The sequence below is a fragment of the Scatophagus argus genome, chromosome 2 (assembly GCF_020382885.2).
Source record: "Scatophagus argus isolate fScaArg1 chromosome 2, fScaArg1.pri, whole genome shotgun sequence".
Classification (NCBI taxonomy): Eukaryota; Metazoa; Chordata; class Actinopteri; family Scatophagidae; genus Scatophagus; species Scatophagus argus.
This window is the reverse complement of record NC_058494.1, coordinates 12668281-12694090: the sequence shown is the minus strand read 5'-3', so window position 1 is coordinate 12694090 and position 25810 is coordinate 12668281. Positions and strand designations below refer to the sequence as shown.

Sequence of the window (25810 nt, the reverse complement as noted above, 5' to 3'; positions counted from 1 at the left end):
CTTGCACATTACAATAAGTCATTACCCAATTCTCAGCTTAGAGTTGCTCCATCTATCCATATTTGCTTATATAATTTAACATTTGAAAATCAAACATGTTTGAGATAATCCTGTGGGCTGTGCACTGACATTTGCAAACAAAAGGGATTCTTTTACCGTGTCTGTGCAGACTGTGTCTGGTCTTAAAAGCAGTCTAGTGGAATCAGCTGCATTAATCAGTCCATGTGTAAGCAAAAAAATGAATAAATAATAGGTAATGTCATAGAACACAAATGCCTGACTCGCTTTTAGCTTGCCTATTGTTAACTGCACCCATGACAAATAAACAACACACACTACTCCTGCTTTATAGGAGAGTCTGCTGCGGCAGAAACCTGATCTGATCTGATCTGAACAACTTTGTGGGGCAGATAAAAGAAGTTCTCGCGAAACAGTTGAAACAAAATGTCCCTGCATGTTCTTCTCGCTTTGTTCCTGTCTGTTAGATGGATGGATGGTGCTGCCCTTCTAGTATAGTCATCCACCCTTCAAGAAAATGTGTAGAGCATACCACGCATAAGAAAAAACTGTCTCTTATCTTCATTTTTCTAGATGTGTGTCCCTTTTGGAGTATGTTTGTCTTAGTGCTCCTTTGGTGCTCTGCAGTGTTGCTGTATTTGTTTACTGCCTATGCTGTATGGTGTTGGGCAACATTTCAAATTTTTTTTGGACATCTTTGTTTTTATTTTTAAGGTCTTTAAATTTAATTCAAATGATATGTTCGAATGACAGAATTTTCAGTATATAACATTGAAAAAATGACTTTGCAGTATTGATTTTGCTTTGGATATAATTAAGTTTTATTTGGAAAACTGTGTTGATAATGCGTGTTGTGTTGTTATGGGGTCAGGGAGGTCTTTATATCTTGTTTTGGACTCCTTTGTAAAGAGTGTATTGATGGGTTTTTGACAACTAAAATATTTTGAGCACACTTATCTTAAATGTCGTATTGATTAGACCACAGAACATCCATACGCAACTGGTTCCTTTAGTAACTTTTGTGAGATGTATGTGCCTGCAGGAAACAGTGGCTGCAGTTCCAGATTTAAGGCATATCTGAAGCTGGCATTGTGCACATCTCTGTATTATACTGTAAAGCTACAATATGCATTGTTTGCAACAAAATATGTCAGTGTTAAAATATCATAAATTACACATGTGGGTCTGCATTAATAAACAATAAACGCAAACTGGCCTGAAGCAGGCTTTGTAATCACCAGAGCATTTGCTGGGGCCTCCAGTGAGCCTGGTGGGAAATTCATACATAAACATCAACAGAAACAAAGCAAAAGAAAAATAAAAATACAACAACAACAAGTGCAGAGCAATAATAAATATGCTGAACATCAGGACTCCCTTTTGTTTTAATCGTAGATCATTGCCTGCTTCTTCTGCGCCTGTGGTTGCTTTACAAACAGCTCAGCCTCAGGCTAGATGCTGTTTCAAGATAGACTCGTTACAAATAGTGACATATGCTGGGGAGGGACCTTAACCAACACAGGAGGGGGAAGGCTGGACCAGCAAAATCAAAAAGCTGCATGTTGTGGCTGTAACAGGGCCTGTGACAGTTTCTCCACTCTGAAACTGAACTTAATATCTCCTTGGTTCTTCCACTGAAATAATACACTGCTGCAGTGAGTGTGAGTAGCTCTTCCAGTTATCACAATGTGTCTTTCTTTCATCTAGTGCAACATTTTCTAAATGATCCATTAAAAGAGAACAGGGATAAGGTCCATATTTATATTTGGAGTAAGGTGAAGCCTCACACCTTTGGGTATTCTTCTCTGTGTCTGCTAGAATACTTTTTAAACTTCAGTGATTTCTAAGTGCTTGAGTATTCCTGTATGTATGTGTGTTTAGGAGTATGTGTGACAACAATGCATGCTGCACACACACAAACATAAAGTGTAAAAATCCCATGTTTGCCCAGCGGATTCATGCTGATAGAGCAGAACTATTCCCACAACCCACAGAGAATGACGCACTGCATGGGCGGCGGGCTGTCAGTCAGATCCACATGTACCAGGGCCAGTGATGCATGACGGGAGTTTGATATTTTACTGTCGTTTTCACTCTGGTCCCCAACACATCTCCTCCTTCTGCCCCTATTTCTGCTCCAATGCTCCGCTGATCACATAGACTGTATAATCTGTGCCACGACTAAAACTGACTGCAAATCATTTAACTGAACAAATAAGACTTAAAGCTTAGGCTCAAGTCCCTTCACACTTGTTTGAGATAATTTCATGTCATTCTCGAAGTTGTGTGTTGCATGGATGTAATCACCAGAAAGAATAAAAATAATAAATAAAGTGCTTATTATAGTCCGTGTTATGTGCAACCTATCTGTACTGTATCCTTCCTTGTAAATATACTTTTTTTTAACGCGTTATAATACACACCATTTCTACTGCTGCTGATGCTGCGGCTGCAACGTTGCCTGTCCGCTGGGTGTCGCTGTTACTGCCGCATGACATTCGTTGTCCGTGGTCCTGAAATAATCAAATGATCAACTTCAAAACTCAGGGTTTCCCTTATTTTTCTCCAATAAATCGCCACCAAATAAACACGTATATATATGTATATATAGATTCTAATGTGCCAATGCAAGTGCCTAAAGAAAAATATAAAATCACTCATTCCATTTTTAGAAACCTACTAAGACCCCCTGGTCAACGAAGAGTGATCTACCACAACTTTGCCACAGCTGAGAGCCCCACAAAGAAATGGTGCTCTGATAGGCTGCACAAAAGGAAAGTGGGTTATAGCCTAGTTTATAAAATGCTTTGTTAGGATAAAAAAAATGAAGTTTTGAGTGCTACTTGAGTGCTTTTCATGCCACAGCTTAGAAGCCGTAGATGGCGCCATAGCGGGGTGAAAGCAAGTGCTGGGGCTTCATCATACAGATCTGTCCATTACCGTGCTTCTGGACCGGCGTCAAGTCAGCCACAGGAAGGGGCAATAACACAGGAAATAATGAGAATTTGATTTCCAAATAAAACAACAAAATATGGTAGCATTGAGTAGTGGTTTAAGTGCTTTGGCCTATATTTTGCACTCTTTTTATGTCACAACAAAAATGGCTTTTTATTTTTTAACGTTTTCCTACTCACTGTTGAAGATATATAACAAGTGATTAATAAGTGCAAAATATGTGTGTCATGGAATGTTTTATAAAAACACACCAAGCCACAAAATGTCAGACACACATTTCCTTTGGAAATTTCACCCCATTAAATTTACTTTTCTTTCCTTCTTTGTTAATTTTTTTGTGCACTCTTTCATCAGTGGATGCTGGGGTAAGGTGATCGCTGGCAAATTATATTAACATATAATAAAATATATATTTGATTTCTTTATATTTCTTTATGTATTTAGTTCTTCTTTGCAAAGCCATCCGAGGCAGCATTAATGACTGAATTTTACGAATAAAAATTACACGATTTTACATGACTGCGTAAATTTTCATATTTGCCTTCAGCTATTATTAGAAGTGGGCTCCCCTTTTATTTCGAAAGGATTAACCGGACATGTAGCGCGTAACCAAAGCTAACTTGCCCATTGAGAAGCGAACGAGTAAGAAGAAAGACCGCTGAGTTGCCACACTCGCGCTGGCTTCGCTGTGAAGTTAAGACCTCTCACGTAGTTCTCTCCCCTCTCCGTGAGAAAACCTTATTTTCAAATGGCACACACTTTTACAGATAACAAAGCTGTTTTTGTCAACACCGGACACCGGACATGACTCCAGCGGTCGACTCCGTCTGCAGCGACTTCACCTCACAGTCAAAGTGCGGGTCTGACGACGGAATAACGCTTTAAATGACGTTTTCAGACACGGGAAAGGAGACTTGCTGAATGAAACTTTGTCCCATTTCTCACAGAGGGAGAACAGAGGCGTCTATGGGTGTCTCGTCCATTTGAAATAACCGAGCTGACTGCCGCTGTGGACCGCTGCTGGATGGGACTCAGATAAAATGTTTGGTCACCTCAAGTTCCAGGTCGTGAGGTTGGCAGCAATGTTAGGGGTCGCTCGTTTTGGAAAATGATTACTGGCAACACCGACGTTAAAATAATGGTCAGAAGATGTCTAGTAACGTTCAAACCGTTCAGGTAAGAGACAAAGAGCTTTAATCAGTTTCCATTTAACATTGTGCTTGGTGAGCTCTGATTAAAACAGGGGTTGTTGTTGTTGTTGTAAAGCCCAGACAGAATACTCTACTATGGCATCTTTATGAAGTCGAGTGGTGTGTGTGTGTGTGTGTATCATTATACTCACCTAAAGACACATAAAAATGGGGGCATACACACACACACACACACACACACACATACATACACCAGATGTTTCTCGAGGAATTGGATTTAGATCCACATGGATAAAAGGATCACACGCAGCGATAAATCATGGAAGAGCCAGTGTAAATAAGCCTGTAGCTACTACCAGTTAGCCGAGCGCTAACTTTAGTTTCCTCCTGCATGGATAAGCTCCATTGTCACTGCGTGGCTGGGCTGCGTTGTTGGAGATAGGAGTGAAAACATGTTAACCACTTAAACAGTTGACATTTTCCAGTCAGCTGAGTCACACTGTGCCAACGTGCTTTATTAACGACTTTCTGTGTTGCATTGTACCCACTGGATGGTTTCCTCCATTCACCCCCTGCCCCTCCCACCACACACACACACACACACACACACACACACACACACACACACACACATTACTGTCTGCTAATGCTGTTGGATTTTGACAATACAATTTCTGGAGTAGTGATGCAACAGCTGTGCAGCAGCATCTGTAAAAAGGCCTCTGTCATTCACCTGCTGTCTACTCAGTATATCAAGCATTTATTCAAACACACTTCGTTAAGCACCTTTGAGTCAAAGCTACACCAGCCTTGGCAGCGCAGACAAAGGGAGCTTGTCACAAGTGATTTGTGTGTTCACACTGAAAAGCTTGACTTTAAGTCATTTCAGTGTGCAACGTAGAAATGTCAGATTTTAAAAAATATATGATCATATTTTACCTTTATTGAATTGTTTTGGTATGAAAGATATAAAATCCTTGTGGGAGAGGAAGCTGTCTGGCCATACCTGAACTAGCGATGTTGTGAATGTGCATCTCTGACTGACCCAGCAGACAGATTTTCTGGCAATAAAGATGGATACAGTAACCATGTCCTCATTATTGGCCCACAGGAATATTAAGTGCCATGTCTAATCTACTGATGAGAACTAAAGCAGAAAAATCATTATCCAAAAATGCCACTTGTCACACTGTAGTTAATTTGAAAATTCAAAGCCAGCATCATCTGTGTGCGAGTGCCACAAGACTTTTCCGGAATTTAGGTTATTTCAGGTGCTGGGAAAAGTTTCTTGAAAAACACCGCGACTAACATCTACACCTCGGCTCCTCCACGCCTCGCAGAGCTCTTCTCGCTTCAAAATCATCCACCTAGAGGCAAAATCTGATAAGTCTATACATGTGAGGAAGCCAATTAGCTGATAGCAGATCTCTCCTTCTGATCCAATTACAGGGAGCAGAGCATTTACTTTAAGCCTGTTAATTAAAGACTCGTCAGGCAGTGCTGGGGCCTAATCCTCTCATATCACCCACCTAACGCCACTTTGGAAAACGGCTAAATGATAAGAGAGAAAATGATCGCCCGAGGACAGCATCAAGCCAGCTTCTGTTCACCCACATGAGCTGAATATTTTTCTTTTTTATTTCCCTCTTCTCTTTCCATCAATCTATGTGTTGCTTACAAGCATTGCTGCCTTTTCTCCTGCCCTGCACACACGCATAATGATTAATCCTTCGATCACGGAGAGAAGAATAGATAAAGTGGACTAGAAAGCATAATGGCTAACTGCAAAATCAGACAATTTTTGCCTCATGTAGTCTATATAACTCCCTTTCTCTTCTCAAACCTGTCAGTGGGGCTTTTTGGCTTTTGTTTCTGTAATAATACAACAAGGTTTGACTTCAGCGTCTGCCTACTACTCCACACAGATGTAAGCATCTCCAGATCATGGAGTCATATTCATGAAAAATAATCCCTTGACCATAATGTATGGGATTGGATTCATAGCCGAGTTAACAAATTGCTGCTCTGTGGTCCTCTGACAATGACTGAGCTCTCCTAATTCATTCTGCAATATCCCTGAAACAGATGGGGGTATTATTTTATTATTTCATAATATTACAGTATCCTGGGAGAGACAGATAGGTAAATGAGACACAAAAGTGAATGAGCATGTGCCGGCTGCTTAAATGCTTTGACTTTAATGTAAATACAGTATGATTATGATTTCCTCATGTTTTCAGTGTAAACCATCAAAGAAATGCTACAGGCAAAAGCAGCCATTGACATGCTGGCACGAACCCTGCTGATCGCAGTGATCATCACATTAAAATGTTGTCTAATAATCTGCTTCCACCACTGTCAAGTGAAGTTGATAATCAGGATTGGAAAGTCTAATATCAACATGTTTTCATACATAAATTACAGTTTGTCTTGCCACAAGTGTAATCAGTATGGTAATTCATTAGATCCACCTCCTGCTCAGGATTTAATTTCATCACTTTGCTTGCAAAATGTATGCAAAATGAGGATAAATGAACAATTTAACTGTAATGACTGTATAGATGATTTACTTTTAGAGTGATGAAACAGCTGTAAGTATTTCTGATGCAACACATTAGATAAGAGGCTTGATGATGATGGTTATTCACCATCGATAAATGTTCTTGTGTTGTACTGTCACATCCACATCCCAGCATCTGTCCTTGAAGCCCGTCTATTATGGCTCAGGACAAGACACATCGTCTTTGTCTTGAAATGAAGACGCCCTGGAAGCTTGCCAAAGCACCACGCTCTATACTTAACAGATTATTCAACATCATCTTGATCCCTTTGGGTCAATCAGATCACTCCAGCGAATGTTCTTTTAAGTGGCCATTCTTCCTCGCTGTTGATAGGAACTCATTTCTTGTGGCCTCATCAATATTAAGAGGTTTCGTTCAGAACTTTGCGTGACAGGAGCTACTTATCGTACCGTTCCAGGAAGTGCTGTCAGATTTCACACTGGGCCGCACATTCGAGCAAACAGCTCTTGCCTGGCTTTGAAGAGAAAGCATAAGTTATGAATAATTCATTCATTTGTCATGTTAAGATTCAGTTTTCCAACTTCTGGTGCAGAAGGTAAAAGTTTAAAGGTTACCTGCGAGGTTGGCCATAAATTATGAAAGCTACCTTTATTTATACTATATTATGTGTATTTTATATAGCCTAGATTGTGATTGTTGCACTCCATATGTTTTTGAGATATAATGTGCATTTATGCAAACGAATGAGAACATTTTGGAAAACGACTTCAGCTCTTAAAATATGTAGTCTGTGTTGTGGAATGTTAGCCATTCATTGTCGCATAAATCTGCCTGTGTACTGCACTGCTTCTACAAAATCTTCCAAGAATTTTCTCTTGTTGGGGGTGAGCAGCAGAGCAGCACGTATTTGTAAAGTGGGACTTGACTTGTTAGTCATGGAGGCTGACTGGTATTTTGTCCAGCAGATGAGAATCACAGACTGCTTTGCCTTCCTGGTTCCCCAAAGAGCTTTGGCATCATAAGATAACCTTTGATCCATATACACTGAAGAGAGTAGCTTAACTAGGGCAGGATTTACACAGACACAAAAGACCTGATTTTCAACTCTTTTAAGTCAAAGAACTGATTCTCTCATGGCTGTCTAACAAGAGAGAACCCACGCAGTCTCATTTTATTTTCCCTTCTGAGGTACGGTAGCATTTCAAATATGAGATCTGTTCCAAAAAGCGGGGTATAGCAGAACTTCGTGCTTCAAAGCATGAAAGCAAAACAATCTGTTGTGCAAAGATCTGCACAACAGATTGAAGCCCACAACCTGATGGATTTCAAAATACAAGCACAAGGATAAATCCACATTTCTTTGAGCCTATGATAAAACAGTAAAACAGTCTCTTAAGAGTGATTGGTAATCAGTCCCCTTGTTCCTACTGGTCATAAACATAATCTACTGTTTTGGCATTCTGCTGAAACCTTAGTGGACAGGAGAAACTATTCCAACAATGTTTTGTCTGTCGCCCACCAGAACATTTTATATACCTATAACAAAGCAGCAAACAGCGAGAACTAGCCTAGAGTAAATTGTTGGCTTAATTTTGCGTACTTCAGACAGAGGCGTGAGTGAAACCAGGTTGTGTGCTCAGAGACTTCATTTGGAATTTTAGCTAACCGCACACTCTCATTCTCACTTTAAAATCCTTAGTGTTTTCTGTTTCTCTTCTTTCTTTTTCTTCCCTTCCCCCTCTGCGGACCCCTGATATTACATATTACAAATAATCACTTCCATTTTGCCTGCACTTAGGGACAAACTGTTCACTCTTATTTTGTCAGTTGTTGTAGATGTATGCCAGGCAATAACATCAGAACACTGTAAACGTTTGCCCTTTGGTTTCAAGTTTCTGCTCCTCTACATGTGATCATTGCTCTCTTTATTCTCTGCCTCCTGGAAGTGCTGCCTGCTGTTTTGTGACTGTCCCCTCGTTTTTCTTGCCCCCTTCTTTTCTGCTCTCCACTTTTTCCTCTATCTTCTCTTGTCCTGCTTTTTTTTAATTGTTGTCCATCATTCTGTCATGCAAACCTATCCTCCATGACTGTTCATCTGCCTACCCTCTTGTTATTCAAGCCTCTCAGTCTTCATCTACTCCCTTTTCTGCCTGCAGCTATCTCGCTATCCACCTGTTTCTCTCTCCTCAAAACATCTATTTACGTGGCCTTCCCTATAAATATGTCTATCTATCTCGACTCCCTTTTCATCTCTTCTGTATTTCCTCCCCCTTGTGTTGCAGGATATTCGTGGTGGGAATAGGCTTCTTCAGCCTGTGCTTTCTAATGACCTCTCTGGGGGGGCAGTTCTCAGCCAAGAGACTGGGGGACTCCCCCTTCACCGTCCGCACAGAAGGTACTGACATGTTCCGTGTGTGTGTGTGTGTGTGTGTGTGTGTGAGAGAGTGAGGGTGCATGTGCATGTGTACGTGTTTGTGTGTAAACAGTTCCTTCACTGGGTTGAAATGCTGTAATGTCACTGCATATTGCTGTGCTATAACTCTCCATGGTCCTGCTGGTGCTTCACTGCCATGTGCCACTTTGTCAAAGCTGCTCCACCTGTCACTGGACACAACATGAAAAGGCATATAATGTTAACATGAGGCAAAAAAAATAAAATAATAATAATAATAAAAGTAAATATAAACTACATTGCAGTAACCAGATATACAACCTTAAAGAGAAAAGCTGCTTTTTCTTTATTTGTGGTCAAGTGGTGAGAGATAAATCAACATGTTTGTAAAAGAAGATTGATATAGTGGATGAGATGTGAGCGAGATGGGCCAGTCTGTAGCTTGGAAGTTATTGGTCTGATCCAAGGCAGTAACAGCAGGGTGGGTGGCTAATATTATATCTGTGTAATTCAGCCCCGTGGCTTTCAGAGAGTCTGCACTGATGGGCAGCCTTCTTCTCTCTTTGCCACAGACAGTATATGCTGAGGCTGTGTGTGAGAGATACATGAAGATACACGTGAATATACAGCATATCTTTGGTGAAATGTTATTTACCCAGCTGATAGCACTTTACAGTTATGCATAATTTATAGTCGAATTAATTCACTTAATGTTGACGGACTGACAGTAGAAATCACTGCTGCTTTCTCTTGCTCTATCTTTGATGACTTTTGAGGAACGATAAGCAGACCAACCTAAAATGCTTTTCACTGCTCTCAACCCTCTCACTTTTCTTTCTGAGACTCCCCACAATATGGACATCCATTAATGCAAGCCTATATCACTTTTGCTGTAACCACAAGTGGAAATTATGGTATGATTACATCATCTCCTGCGATTGTCTTGAGTCAGTGGTTGAGTTGAGTACACAATGTTAACATTAGTCACAGGCAAAACAACAAAACCACAGCAATTACTGGAATGATAGATAGGGTCATGAGGGGCTGAATGACGATTGGGTACAGAGGGATAGTGCAGGGTTGAACAATCGATAATAGGCCTGGAGGCATCAAAGAACAGGGAGAAGAATCAGGGTGGGGATATATCTCCATCCTTGCTTTAACTCTTTGCGTCTCCATGAAAGCGAATGTGGAACAGGTTATGCTTGTATAGGTAGGAGCAGGAAATTGAATTTTGGCGAAACGTGGTCTTGCTTCTCAGTTTAAGCTATAATGACTTCATTTAGCACTAAACAGCCTGGAAATATGCTTAGATTTGTTCGAGCAGAGGAAGAGAGCAAGTGGGGTTAGAATTGTGATTTTACAGTCAAAGTGAAACTGGGAGAGCAACATATATTTGAATTACCCAGAAGTGAAACATCAGGCTATACAGTAATGCCAAGATACTTATCAGCATCTTGTCCACAGTCAAATACAATAAAAATGATCCTAACAACCATATCACCTCTCACTGCACATTGGCTGCTGTGCTCATATTACATTCACACTGAAGCCTGCATTCAGCAAAGCCATATCTCACCAGTGAAATGTCATTAACACACTGGCTGACCGGTGATATCGCATGACCCGGAGTGAAGGTTGACTGCCAGTAGCAAGGCAGGGAAAAAGGAACACTATTATAATCCCCTTCTGTACAAGGTGCAAAGATTGAAAGTCAGAGGTCATTTTGTGGAGGCCAGCCACTTCTCGCTACTGCTGGAGTTATAATAAGTAATCCTGTGTTTTTTGGGCCGCCTCCACATGTGTGTAGCATGTGTGTGAGCGCAGCAGTGGTTGAAGCATGCCATGTGTCAGTTCACGTGGGTGTGAGAGCAACTGAAAGACAGCACAAACGCTATTTCGAGGATAAGTTAGGTGTTGATGAGTTTGTGCTATATGCTGTAATCTGTCAGAGAGAAAGATGAACCAAGGAAATAGAAAATGGTGAACTTAACTGAATGTGTAGATCGCAGAAGCATATTGAAAACTGTTTGTGTGTCTATGTGTGAGTAACAGATAATGGGACATTTGGGGGGGGTCATTTGGGATTACTGTGTTTGTGATAAACTGAGATTATGTGATGAATTGGAATTAATATGTATGTGTCGGTGTTTCTTACTAAAATGTGCTTGATTAATCAAATACTCATGTGCTGCTGCCTGGGAAGACATCTGGAGCAAGCTCATTAAAAACTGTATAGTGTCCAACCGTGCTTTCCCCTAGGAGTCTACTTTCTGTGTGTTTTTGAATGGTGTGTTCCTCTGTATCTATGTGTGTAAAGAGCTTTGTTCTTGTCCATGCATAAAAAATGTCCATATCTCATATCATCTACAGCCTGCATGGGTACATTTATTTGTGTGTATGCCCCACTATTTCATCCCTCTTTCCTCCCTTTATGTGTGTCTCTGTAGTCTACTAGCTTACACTATTTCTGCTGCCTTTTCGCTTCAACTGTGTGTGTGCGTATGTGTTTATGTGTGTTTGTGATGAGCTGGCAGAAAATCGGCTGTTAAATGGGGCAACAGCAGCGATGTGGGACAAGATTGAGACCAGAGAGACTGAGAGACTGATCCATCTGCTCTCTGCAAATCAGCCCTGCAAAAACAACTGGCCCTTTCATTAAGCCTCCACTCACCACCTGCAGAGCAACACACACTCTGACACACACACACACACGCACACACACCGTTCCACTCCTGTGTTTCATTAAGGACATGTCACTTCTGGCAGGCCTTCATGTGAAAATGTGTAAAATTGCCAAATCAAAACTTTTTTCCAAATTTTCAGGTTTCGGTCTTTTCACACAGACAAGCAAAGCACAGCTCCTTTATTCTGGAGTGGCTTTATCAGTTTATATTTGGCCTGAAGACATTTCATTTTGCTAATAAACAGTGATTTTTGAAAATTTTTTCCACAGGCAGAATTAGGTTTTATCATAACCATGTTTGTGATCATTTGACAGCTGCCAAGAAATCTGGGGTTTGTGAGCAGCATAGGGGTGAATGAGAAATCGTTCTGCATTCAGACTGTATTTGAAAGAGTGCAATTTTTAAATCCAAGACCCACGATTTTAATTAAAATTCACGTAATCAAGCTAAAGTTTAAGCTGGTGATTGATGATTTCATCACCTATAATGACAACTGCCGCTGGCAAATTAATTATAGTAAATTAACGTTAACTCTGTGAGTTAGGGAAACAACGCATTCATGGCTGTTTATGTTCTCGCTCTCTCTCACATTCTGCATGCCTGTCTCTGTATAATTAATATTTACCCAAAGATGGTTTTGTGCAAAGAGAATCACGAATGGGAAAAAAAAGAAAGTGGGCTGTTTTGGGACTGTGTGATGTGCGCATGTGCAATAGTTACACTGCAGGATGCACAACATTAATGATAAATTTACTAAACGTGTCATGCAAAAACCTTTTCACTGCTTGATATGAAAGGAAAATTGTAAGGCTCTCATTTTCTATGACTAATCTAAAAGTCTGACTGATATATAATTTAGTCCCACTTAAGGGCTCTTAGATAGGCAGGGTTTTACCTGCTCCCACTTTACTCTGGTGGGCTGCACTTCATCAGTCTATCAAACAACCAAAGCAGACCCCATCGGTCACCTATACGACATGCTATGCTTCCTGTTAAGGCTGCTTGATTAAATGATCAAATGCACCTCCTCACTGGAGCACATACCAATCCAGAGTCTGTATTTCACCTGCCTGCAAACATGAATGTGACACATCCATGGCTAATGGTGCATGAATCACAATTTCTGTCCATGCCAGTCTGCCTATCCCACAGGATTCCAGTGCTCTGGACAAATGAGTGAAATTCCAATTCAATATTTGCTGTGTTTAAAAAAAAAAAGTTCATGAAGACCTCTGGTTCCAGACATCCCCCACCCAAGCTATCGTTATTTGACGACCTGGGAATGAGACTCAGCTACGGGCCTAGACAGTGCGAGCTCAGTCCTCTCAACCTGTCTGCAGCAGCAGGCTGCTGTGTAGTGTACTGTAATTAGTCTCTCTTCATCCCTGTTGACTGCTGACTGGAGGGGAAATGTACTTCATGAAAGGAGAAGGGGGAAAAGAAGAGACTGGAGGGAAATAATGTTAGCCAGAGTCTCTGGTGACTGACAAGTTCAGTTTGGGGCAGCACCAACACCTTTGCTGCCTGCCCTTATGGCTAATGTACAGTAAGGTATTCTGGCAGTTTAAGGTAAATAAACATAATGATATCTCAAAATTAGATCAAAGTTAATGGAGAGAGATAGTTAATTGTTCAGGACGCAATGCTACCCTTTTCCCCAAGGAGTGCATGTGCTCCTTAGTGACAAAATTTAAGATCATACATACATATATTATATGTATATATATATATGACATATTTTAGGTTCAAGAATTTTAGGAATGAAAATGTTCAGGTAACACAGGGTTTATTGACAAACAATGTATCACATACATATTTACACTGCCTGTGTCTCAGTGTGTTTAAAGTCTGAAAATTACTAATTATCAGTCAATTAGGAAACATACTCATAATGTTGTAATTTATGTCTTCCATACATAAACACTATATAAGCAGGCCTACAAATAAATAATAGTAATGTGTAGTCACAAAATACTTGACTCATAGCAAGAAAGATGAATGTCTGTTCATGGAAAATGAAAATAGATTAGCAGTTATCGCTGTATAACGGAAACTCTAGCCTGGATGCTAGACATAGGTGATCTATTATCTTTTCAGCATGTGTATTTCTGTTATCAACAGCACCTCAGGTTAAAAGTTAAAAAGTTACTGTCATGGGTCTCGTACATGCCCTAATGTAAGAAATGCTTAACACACACACTCAAGATTTATCTGTACTTAGATCTTACAGGCTTGTGTATACATTTGTTTGTTGCTTTAGTTTTAGATTTTTACCATCTTCAGCCATGCAGAGAGACCTATTTATCTTCCACCATGCAGATTAAACATACACTGAATACCTTTAGAAATTTAACTGCAGCACACAAGTCCATTTATAAAGTTTGTCCACCTACCCTACAGATGGCTGCATGGCACTGAACCAAGTGTGGTAATAGGATATAGGGATTTTGTTTTGTAGAGACTTTCTAAGTACCCAGCTGATGAAAATTAGGACTGCTAATCATGAAACCTGTAAGATTCGGGGCTGTAAAGCAGTTTGTGTTGCTAATGTTATCGTTGGCTAAAGCTGGTCAGTGCAGTTCTGTGTACAGTAACTGTAACCAGTCTGATATCAAAATACACATAAGTGTGGCTCTCTCTTGCACATGTCCTTTAAACTGAAATACTTCATCACAGTAATGAGAAAGATGCCTGTCTTAAAAAGATCAGTGTTTCCTCAGTATTGATGGCTGAATTCAGGGATTTTGAGCTTTTCATAAACAGATGACTTTATGATCTCAAGAAGACAGTTGATTTAAATCCTTACAGCCAACATATCCGTAACAGATCTGATTCTAATATAATCCACAATAATAGCTCACAGCAATTGCTTAGTCAGTTCATTTCCCCTCCCTCAAAATCTACATGTATCACCGTGTTTATATACCATTGTCTAACAGATTTCAACATACTGAGCTGAGGATGACCGATTCAGAAGCTGTCATTCTATGCTAATCCATGATGTGTTGACAACGAGACCCTCAGGAACACAAGTAGACAAGTCGCTTGTCTGTATAGCAATCAAATTCACAGGCTTTCATCCTGCATTGTGTCGTTGTCATTTTTCCAGCGATATTAGCTTCCTGTTGAACACAATAACAGCCAAATTTATGTAGGGCTTTGTCACCTTGGCGGGGGTTGCACTGATAGCAATTGTTTGGGTATTAGCTGAATTTCGTCGCCACGTCTCCTCTCTGTGGATTATCAGCTTCCACTAGAGGTTCAGAGTGCTGGGTTTTCTCTGAAATCCCGTCTCTCCTCAGTGACTCACAAACTCATCAAGAGCTGTGAGCCGGAGATGGAAAGGTGGGGGCTCAATGGTGAATATGAGAAAGTAGAGGAGGAGAAAGGAAGGAAGGAAAGGAAGAAGAATAGAGATTGTATTTGTATTTGTTTTTTTAGTGTTTATCTGTGATTAAGCAAGTGAATGGAATTTCTAGAGATTGCATTGCTCACAAAAGAGTGAGATGAAACAGAGGGATAAAAAGGTACATACGCAGATTTTTTTTCTCTACATCAGACATTAGGGAGATGTTAGCTTGATCAAAGGCCCTCCCTATGGAGCATGTTCATACTCTGCAGTTTATTACATTAACAAGGACCCATGACAGTCCCTGCACCCTGTTTGTTCTAGCTGAAAGACTCAAGGCTTTCTCTGTCTAGCTGGGTCCCTGCTGGGAGAAAGAATATAATTTTAAATATCTTGTTCAGTGTAAAATTTTACAGTTCTCTCATCTCTGTGTGTTTAATGGTTAACTGCTTGAGAATGCTGTCAACTGAAGACTGTAATTTATAAAATGGAAGACCTATAATCGCCACGAGGAGAACACTGCGTTTGGAATTGGTGCCATGCTTAGATCCAAGCGGGAGCTGAAACTAATGGTTGTTCGACTCGCATTAAACTGGATTCTGTGATGTCCTTCTGAAAGTTTCCATGGCATCAATCACAAAAAGACTCATGCCAGTGTGTCACATTCCCAAAAGACATTTTTACTTGTGTCCTAAAAGGACCTCAGCATAGAAGTTTACACTCATGAAACTAGCAGCTTACATGCATGTACATTTCTTTGTTAGTTATCATGTGCATGATTCAGCATACATATGTTTCAGTACATCAGTATTCTGTAGCGGCTACTGCACATCAAACACCCCCTGCTCTGAGGTCCCCTTTCATGTTTCTTTTTTTTTTTTTTTTTTTTTTACATTGGCTGTTCATCTCTATCACACATTCCCTGCAGTTGTTTCCTTCCCATCGCTTCATGTCGAACAAATCTGGCATGACAATCTTCTGCATGTTGCTGGTGTTAGGTGCAGCAGGGGAGTCACTCAGGGAGTACACTTTATCAGTGCACTCGTAGCCTGGGGAGTCTGAATGGACTCTGTGCGTGTGTGTGTGTGTGTGTGTGTGTGTTTTATGACTCTCTCTGGATAACACTGTCAACTCAGTGCCAAAAATATAAAATGTTTTGAGAGTGAATGAATGTGTGTCTGTCTGTATTTCTCCCTGTCTGGTTGAGTACGTGCGTTTGTGTGTTTCTGTCCTCACAGATATGAAAAGATAGAATACCAGGAAATTTTTCCAAATTATTTCAATTTTCACTTTTACCAGAGTCTTATTATAGTTTAGTTGTTAAAAAGTATATTATAGTACATGGGGGCACAAACTGATTTTAGGTGTGAAATATGTAATAAAAAGTTCAGGTATATCTTCCCTCTGGAAACTCCAGCTTGCCTTATAGGTTCCATAGCTCAGACAAAAGATTAAATATTTTAAAATAAAACATTAGTACAGCAACAAGATGAAACTCAAGGATACATTTTTAGGTCTATGTGTGGTATGAATGAAGGACTGATGGTATGTTAGCTTACCTAGCTTTAGATCAGAATCATGCACCTGTGTGTACTTTGCCAGCATGTCTGTGTTTGGAGAAGATCGATTGATCTATTTCTCTTTAGAGAAGAGCTGCGTCTTGATCCCCATCCATAAACTCAGTCAAGCAAAGTGAAGTATCATTTAATCAAATTGCACCCAAAGACATTCATAAGTTAAGTCGGAAAAACTATCCCATGAGATTTAGATTAGGTTGAGGTTAAGGTTGTGTAAGGATGTAATGGTTGTGTAGCAATTAGTTCCAGTGCTAAAAGTGCAGATGGTTAAAGGAAGCTGGTGAATCATGTTAGGCAGCATTTTTAGTCATGAAAGTCATTTGAAGTACTCTCAGGATAATGTAGCACAGAATTGTACCTTTTGGAGTACAAAAGCTTGTCTGAGGGTCAGTACACATACAATCTGTAATGGTAATCTCTCTGATGATGTAGTCCTCCAGTGGAGAAGTTAAGATTCATATTCTTCATGTTTAAATCTCCTCACTGGTAAACAAATACTAAATAGATAGAAAACTGGAGACTGGACAGTCACTAATATTCACTGCCACATCTTCAGTGTTGCTTTGAGAGTGGAACACAACCACAAGTGCTCTAATAGAGCTGCACAGTGGGGAGAAATGGAAGATTGTGTTTTGCACTTAATAGCTTTTAGGTTTGAAGGTGATGAATTACTATACTTGCTGAAGAGGGAGCAAGGGTGCTCTTTCAGTACACCATGAAATGTTGATTGACACTTGTGTCAAGGAGCTGACTATGTGTAACATATAGTTACACAGTTAGCTATTGCAGAGAAGGCTCTGCTCTTTGAAGGGAGCTCTTAAAGACTCAGTGCAGCTATGGCAATTCTGCTGGAAGAACTATTTCCCCATAACAAACACATAAATAAACATTAACTGTTAGTTAAAGCAACGATACTAAAAACCTAGCTTTGCTGAGGAGGTGGGGGAGGGGGCTGCAGCAGGAAATGGTGCTGACATGAAGGTACAGTAGTAGTAATGTAACATCCATCCATCCATTTTCTATACCGCTTATCCGTCAGGGTCGCGGGGGAGCTGGAGCCTATCCCAGCTGACTACGGGCGAGAGGCAGGGTACACCCTGGACTGGTCGCCAGTCAATCACAGGGCCAACACACAAAGACAAACAACCACACACTCTCACACTCACACCTAGGGGCAATTTAGAGTAGCCAATTAACCTAATGTGCATGTTTTTGGTATTGTGGGAGGGAGCCGGAGTACCCGGAGAAAACCCACGCAGGCACAGGGAGAACATGCAAACTCCACATAGAAGGGCCCAGACCGGGATTCGAACCTGGAACCCTCTTGCTATGAGGCGACAGTGCTAACCACTGCACCACTGTGCCGCCCTAGTAATGTAACAGTGACAGGTATCAGTGTGTAATTGCCACAGCTGAATGAATGTGATTGGACGAAGTGCCAGTTGAGTTTTGTGCCTAAAGTAAAGCTATGCTCTGTTTTCCCTTTGCATTTTGTACACTCACCAGCATCTAAACTATGTCCCTTTGTCAAAGTGTGTACAATTGACATTGTTTGTTGTGACAATATCATGTACTTAAAACCACTCACTTTTTCTCAGTTGCTTTATTTCTTTGGGTTTATACTTGGGCTACATCTATTTTACACACCTGTACTATGCACATTTATAACCCTCCTTCCCAACTTTGTTTCCACTCTGTAAAAACCTAAGACCATTCAGCGTGTCATTCCCTCCTAAGCCCAGTCCTAACACAATACATATTAATGAGAAAGCCTATCCAATTTTCAAGTAGAGAGGGCCATTGTTCTGACCTAAGTGCTATTACCCGCCTGTAATTGAGAAATTTCTCCACAGCACATTATATTATGGTTATGTCTCTGGGAAGGTTACTCTGCAGCAATATGCTGTCTCAGTTACCCAGCCTGTATCAGGCTTTGTCTACAGGTCGCTAGCTCATCGTTTTCTCTGCCATAAGCTGGTTATTTTCTCAGACCGTGATAGTGTCATACCTGAGCATGCTTATGTTTCCTGTCTGAAGATATACACAAATGGTGTTTAGGAAGCCATGGCCTCTGTTGCCTGACAGTTCTGGAAAGACTACAGACTGTATTTTATCTGTATTGACAAAAAAGACATCTGCGTTTGTCTGGTTACCTTACCAGTGCGAGCTGAGAACGTCACAAAAGCATACCAAGCATGAGTTGAGATTATTTCTTTCCTTGAGCCACCTCTTTTCCCACTTCTCTCTCCTTCTCCTCCTGCTTTTCATTCTCTCATTTCCCTCAGAGATGAATATATTAAGTGCCTGGTGGGAGACTGCATAATTGCAGGGTAGTTGTAGCTTTTTCTTTGTTTCTTCAGATCACTTCTGCATATTCCTCTGCTCCCCCTTTTTGCTTCTCTCTCATGCATGCCTGTGTTGAATGCAGGTGGACAGTTCTTACACAGCTTAAAACAAAAACAAACAAAAAAAACACTTCTGCCTTTGTTTGAAAAGTGACTGCAATGATTGCTGCAATGAAGGGGACTTCTTTTATTTGACAAAAAGTGTGTAGTGGAAGGGTGATGAAAAGATGAGGAAATAAAGGTTTTACTATTTTCAATATGACAGATTTGTATCTAAATAATGAAGTTCAGCTCCAGATGGTTAGCAGGCAACCATCAGCTGGAGACAATAACACAAAGCCAGTTTTCTTTTTTATTCATGCAGGAGACCCTGCCTCTTTTTCTGAAAAATGTAACATGTCCTTCTTTGAAATGGTCTGACAGACTGATATATATGCAAAGACACTTGCAAGATACGACACTAGTGACCACAATCAAGCATTTTAACACTATTTTTTGCCTATGAATCTTAGAATGTAAACTGTAAATAATTGAGACTATCGGCATGACACTGGAAAGCCATTTGGATCTTCACAGTGCACCTTGCTCTGTGTTCAGGGTCTGTCTTTATTGTATCATCTATTGGAAACTATAACCTGCAAAAGAAGATTGCCTTCTTGCAATAAACAAAAAAGGAATTACTGTTCTCTTAGCAAAAATATAGTTAAGGTTAAGCCCACAAGGTGGAATGAAGGAGTGTTTGAAAGTTTAAAGTTTTTTCTAGCATTAGTAGCAATACATTCTTATAGTTGTTTGACAGGTATTATGGTAAGTTGTTGGAATAGTAGTCACAAGAAGAAAGAGCTTTACAGGAGATGCTGAGAAATGCACGTTTTAGCTATCGTAAATAAATAATGTTACCAACACTGATTTTAGATTAGTGTGGTGCAAGAAATCCCATGAACTGTATGTACTGTATCTGAAGTACTTTGTTGGCTATGTAGCAGCACAACGCTATGAGGGCACTGGTGCTATTTCAGGAAACGCTGCAAGCAGGGAGTGACACGTCTCTTAGGGCAGCAGAGAAGCGGTATAGACAGACAGATGAGGAGAAAACAAAGGATAAGAGGTAGCTCTAATATGAGTTAACTCTTGTTTGTTTCACAGTACAGTTCACTCCTGTTTGATTTGCACTGGTTGCTGCATTGATACACAGCTCACATGGCTTTTTATCTTGTCTATATGTCTGTATTTCTGCCCTTCTTGTTTTTTATTTATTTATTTATTTATTTTTGTCTTTAGCTCTGACTTTTAGTTCAAAGGCGGTACATGTAGGGTTTGTCAGCAGTGGAATACTTTCATGTGGAAGTTTGACCCATAGGGACACAATCAGTGCAACGGTTCTTTAAGAATCCACTGACTGGCAGTGTTCATGTTAAGAGCAGCAGACTTTTTTGGGACGATCTTTGTCCATGGCACCTTTCCACCATTCACCCAGACCAGCCCAACTTCCCCAAGAGGAAAGGAAAGATTCAGGATGGGTGGCTGCTCCTTGCTAATGTCATCCATCCATCCGTTTTGAATACCCACTCTATCCATGCATGGTCACGGGTGGGCTGGAGCCTATCCCAGCTGACGAAAGGCGAGAGGTGGGGTACAGCCTGGACTGGTCACCAGTCAATAGCAGGGCTGACACAATGATAGACAATCACACACACACACTCACACCAAGCGGCAATGCAAAGTAGCCAATTAATTTTTGAGATTGTGAGAGGAAGCTGGTGTACCCGGGAAAAAAACCCACGCAGGCACAGGAAGAACATGTAAACTCCACACACAGAAGGGCCCAGACTGGGATTTGAACTTGGAACCCTCATGCTGTGAGGTGACGGTGCTTACCCCGACTAACCACTGGCTAATGTCATGTCACGGGAAAATGAAATGGGCAAAATGAACCAGGCTACAGAAAGTTAGAGACAGATGTGCTGTCATCAAGTACAACTGTCTCTGCAAGCTGTTGCGCTCAATGGACAGAATCATCAGATAGAGTGCAAGACTCCCACAGAATGCTTACATTATTAATGCAGGATATACATGTACATGTATGTATATATATATATGTATATATGTATGTATGCATGTGTATGTATATATATATCAAGTGACTGGCTGACTTGACTGTAACACTCCTTGATGCATACACTCTCTCAAGCTGCACCCACAAACAGTCTCTTAAATCTTTTGTCTGATACTGCACAGCTTGTCACCGCTCCACTCCTGCAAGATGAACACAAAAAACAGCTCTTCCTGACAGGTAACAGCAGAAAATGAGAGAAGTGATTTCACCACACAAAAATAAAAGACCTGAAAGAGGGAAGACAAATTAATGGGAACTCTAGTGATTCTCTTCAGGCACTAGAAACGTGGACTTTGTGTGTGTGTGTGTGTGTTTGTGTGTGTGAGTGAGTGAGTGAGTGTGAGCACCTGGGGAGATGAGCTGTGTCTGGGCTGGGCTGTAAAACTGAGCTGAAAGTAACAGAGTGATTGCTGAGAGTTTAAGAGAGGAGGAGAAAGCTCAGTCGAGGGCAGCTGAGATGTTTTCATTATAACACCGGGGATACACACTCGCGCAAAGCTAAATTAAGATGCAAGTGGGCTGAAAAGACAAATGCATGAGCACTGTCTTCGTGCACTCGTCACACAGTCAGTTGAAATTACGATCAACCTCCCTGCATCTCTCTTTTTTTCTTTTTTACTTTTCTCTCTCTCTGTCACATGAACACACACACACACACACACACTTTTCCAATATAGATGTGGCAGCAGCAGTCACACTGACAGTATTGATATTAGCTGTTATGGTGCACATCTGTCCGCAGTGCGTGATATGTCATGAAGCTGTTGATGTTTGCCGCTGGTCTTGTACCACACAAACACCCACACTTGCTCTACCTAATGGCTGCCCTATCAGCTTCGGCATCCATTAACTGATATCTGTTTTTATCTCTGTGAGGTGTTGTTGTTTAGACGATGTCTTTGACACATGTTGATTGAAAGAGGAGAAGAGTCTTGATTTTGCAGTTTAATTATTATGTTTGCATATTCTCAATTCTTCGTCTGTGGTATGTTAAAGACCCAAGAATTAATTTAAATACTGTATATCAAATCACTGGCTACTTATTCCAAATTGTTGTGGGACATCTTCATTGTAGATAGTGTTATAAGGGTGTAAATCTATTAAAACTGTGTATGGAAAAAAGCATAACTCAGGATCTTACAGTTATGCTCAGCCATACATTTTTATGAATGTGTACTATCTTGTTGACACTAAGGCACTGGATATTGTTGATTGTGAGGCAGATTAATTAATGTGTTTATAGATCTCTATAGAATATATGTAAATATTATGCATAAAGAAAAACATTTCATCTTTCGCCATGGCTGTATATTGAATAGTAACAAGCTCTATGATGTTCTACCCCACCATACATGCTGCTTACTGACAGCTTTCTCCCCCTCAAGCATCTGTTTAGCAGCTTACTGAGCTGATCTGTTAGTGTGTGTGTGTGTGTGTGCGCGCACGTGTGCGTGTTGTACTGCCAAGCCTTGGGCACTTCCTCTCCATGGGAAAGTTTAAATGGCTTTACCTGTCAGCTTGGATGATAGGGCCCATCCATTTCTCAGCAAATAAAAGACGTGCCCAAGCGAGACAGAAAAAGCTATTTCAAAAAGGTTTTCCCAAATCTCTCATTCTTTGTTTCTGTCATGTAACATTCAGTAGAAATGTCTGCTGAGAAATGCATCCCGTTTCAATGAGAACAGCTTTGTGTAGTTTTCGCTGTTAGAAACATTCACCTTACAGTCAGTGTGGTGGAGTACAGTTGCTTAAGTTGTTTAAATCTGTTAAGCACAAGTTAAGTTGTATCACAGAGGCAAAGCGTGAAACATACAATGTTCTGTGTTTTCTAATTATGGCTTCTAGCCTATTAATGAACTGAATTAATACTAGTCTCTATGGCATGTGTATGAGTGTCTACATGTTTGTGAGATTGTACGTATGCATGTTGTGTGTGTCCCTGTGTACATGTGGATGAGTTGGTTTGGATTGAAATTTTTCTATCAAGTTGGATTAGTTCATTTTGACTGTTCCCTCTCATTTCCTTAATGGACTCATTTAAGGCAGCGTCACTCTCTGTGGCTCCCACCAGCCTATCGGTCTGAGAACAATGAAATGTGTGCGACTTGGCATCTTGTGGTAGGAGAATCTGGGAATACACATAAACACACAAACCAGTGGTCTTATCATTTCTAAACATATATATAGCATATATGCACCAACCCTGACTCCCTCTCACTGTCACACACACATACATAGCTATAACTATACACACAAGCTTTCGAATCAGCTGAACTCAGACAGTTTAGCAAGTCGAGGGAGAAAATTGCCTAAAGCCCCTCAGCACAGCTTTGTGCAAATAAAATCCATGCTGCATTCACATTGTGAAAAAATGTTCACAGCAATTAAATGCATTTTACATCCACATTTAAATGCACCCAGCTGTAGAGCAGTTAGTGTCTCTTTCTCTGTGATCCCATGTTTTGCTCATGTAAATTATGGATCTGTTTATGTGTAACCCACCCTTTGTCCATTGTTTTATTCCTGTAAGAATACACAGTCCCTGTCCTCTGTCTACAAAGTGGCTCTTACATTATAGATGTATATGTGGTTCTGTATCTGCTGAGCCTTCATGCTGGCATGTTACATTTTTCTCCTCTGGAGGTCTTGCCAAAGTAGTGAGGTGGCTGTTATGTTTCAACATGGTTTCTACAACACACAAACTGCAGTGTCCACTTATTCCACACTTAGGTCTTATCAGAATCAAAATCAGAATCAGGCTTTATTGGCCAAATATGTTGGTACACATAAGGAATTGTTTGGGCTGGTGATGTCTTTCGAGCAATAAGACAATATATAAACAAGACAAGATAATATATGTTCAATTTGCATCTTATATACAGCAAAACGCATGTAAAGTAAGTGTGTTATCTACATTGTGTCCATATAAAGTAAAAAAAAATACTGGCCGAGAGTGGAACACTGCCGCTACATTTAAGCTAAATGTCTGCTGTCTGCAGCTGAACAAATCGATACCATAAAACCATTACCAGACCTATCAGTGTCACTGCTGTCAATGACCAGACAAAATCTGTTGAGTTTAAGCTGTGTTGTTCGTGTTAAAGTGACCACATAATCATCATTGGTTGCACAAAGATAGGGTGTGGGAAGAAAAGGTAGCCTTTATTCAGTGACAAGATACTTATATTGTTCTGAAACATTTGAGCTTCATCCATTTCTCTACTGCACAGTGTTTATGTCATATACAGCATCACAATTTTAGAGAAACAAACTTTCCATTGCATATATTGGAAAACATACAAGTACACTCAGTCTTATTCAGTATGCCTCAGTCAAAGAACTAGTTATATATTTGTTGACATTCACATACGTAGGAACAACATGAACAATCTTGGCCATGTCTAGTCACTATCATCAGTGTTTCAAAAGAACATCATCCTCTGCACAGGGAAATGAATAAATAATTGATTATCCATTATGTAGGACTTAAATGGCATGTTATTTGCATATGTGGTGTTTTGATTTGTGTGTTGTGCCGAGTGTGGTGTCTATTGTTTCTACAGGGCCAGCTATAATCATTACACATCATCACCATTAAGAGGCCAGCAGTGTTGTCAACACAGCATCCTGTTTGTTCAGAATTTCCTTCCACAATAACTAATGTCTCTGCATCAGCAGAATAAAACACAGTACTGTCTCAGGTAGCTGAAAGATAATGCAATTAGGCAGAGACCGCAGAGCCTCAGCTGCAAGCAGAGGCTTATCAAAGCTGACATGGCTGTCAGATTAAGCTGGGAGGGAGACAGATCAGTCTGAGCTTTAGTATATGTATGTGTTGATGTGTGTGTGTGTGTGTGTGTGTGTGTGCGTGTGAGAGTGTTTGGGTGTGTGAGATAGACACAGAGCAGGCAGACGCAGCAGCCTCCTGCAGATTACACAACAGAGTGTCAATTGAAAACAGAGGTCACTATCGTCTTCGTCCACTTGAACACAAACCTATTAGGCCTCTGTCTTTTGGCCTAGTTACTGCTTCATGATGTCCCTGCGTCACTTTACCTTTGGTTTCTTCTCTTCTTATACTCAGTTGCAGATTTCAAATCTAACCAAATACTTAGTTTAATTGTGTTTAGTGCCATCAGTTAAGGGACCCTGTTTCATACCAGTCGTTAGCAATATTCATGACGTCATGTCCATCCTCCAAGGTGAATGGTAAAAATATTACTTGGTTTGGTTTGTGTGATTGATTATGCAGTGTTTTATATGTGCATCTTTGATTGTTCACTGGTTTTGTTTTTGAATTGCTTCCGTAATATCATGACAGCTTCAACATCATATTGGATTCTTAAGCTATGGTGCCGTACCCAACTGATTTGAATGTTCTCAATTATGTATAGCACATATACTGTAGAAACAAACACCAATGTTCAGAGAATTTTTATGTAGTCATACAAAGTTTCTAACCTTGATGGGATGTCCACATTTGTTGTCATAATGAGGTGGAAAAAAGTACAGAGACGAGGGTTGTATTTGTCATCCATAAAATCATAATAAAAGTCTTTCATTATTTAATGCAGTGTTGGGATTAGCTAGCTGCTGCTAGATGTGTTTCCTGAAAATTTAAACAGTGTGCTCTGTTTTCTGATTTACATCATCTTTAGGGAAAAAAACAACATGTGCTGCTTTAAAATTCCATGAGCG

At 40.4% G+C, this 25810-nt stretch overlaps 1 protein-coding gene across 4 annotated transcripts in view; it reads left to right on the top strand.

The window, feature by feature from the left end:
* The first annotated feature begins 3612 nt into the window (after positions 1–3612).
* Positions 3613–25810, top strand: part of LOC124070406 (alpha-1,6-mannosylglycoprotein 6-beta-N-acetylglucosaminyltransferase B-like) — a 100391-nt gene continuing 78193 nt past the window's right edge. For 3 of the 4 annotated variants that reach the window (XM_046410314.1, XM_046410323.1, XM_046410299.1), the window contains exons 1-2: positions 3613–4149; positions 8929–9041. In XM_046410314.1, coding sequence (XP_046266270.1) covers positions 4082–4149; positions 8929–9041 — 181 coding nt within the window. In that variant the 5' untranslated portion in view covers positions 3613–4081. The remainder of the gene's footprint in view (positions 4150–8928; positions 9042–25810) is intronic. The other variant, XM_046410306.1, reaches the window with a different exon arrangement.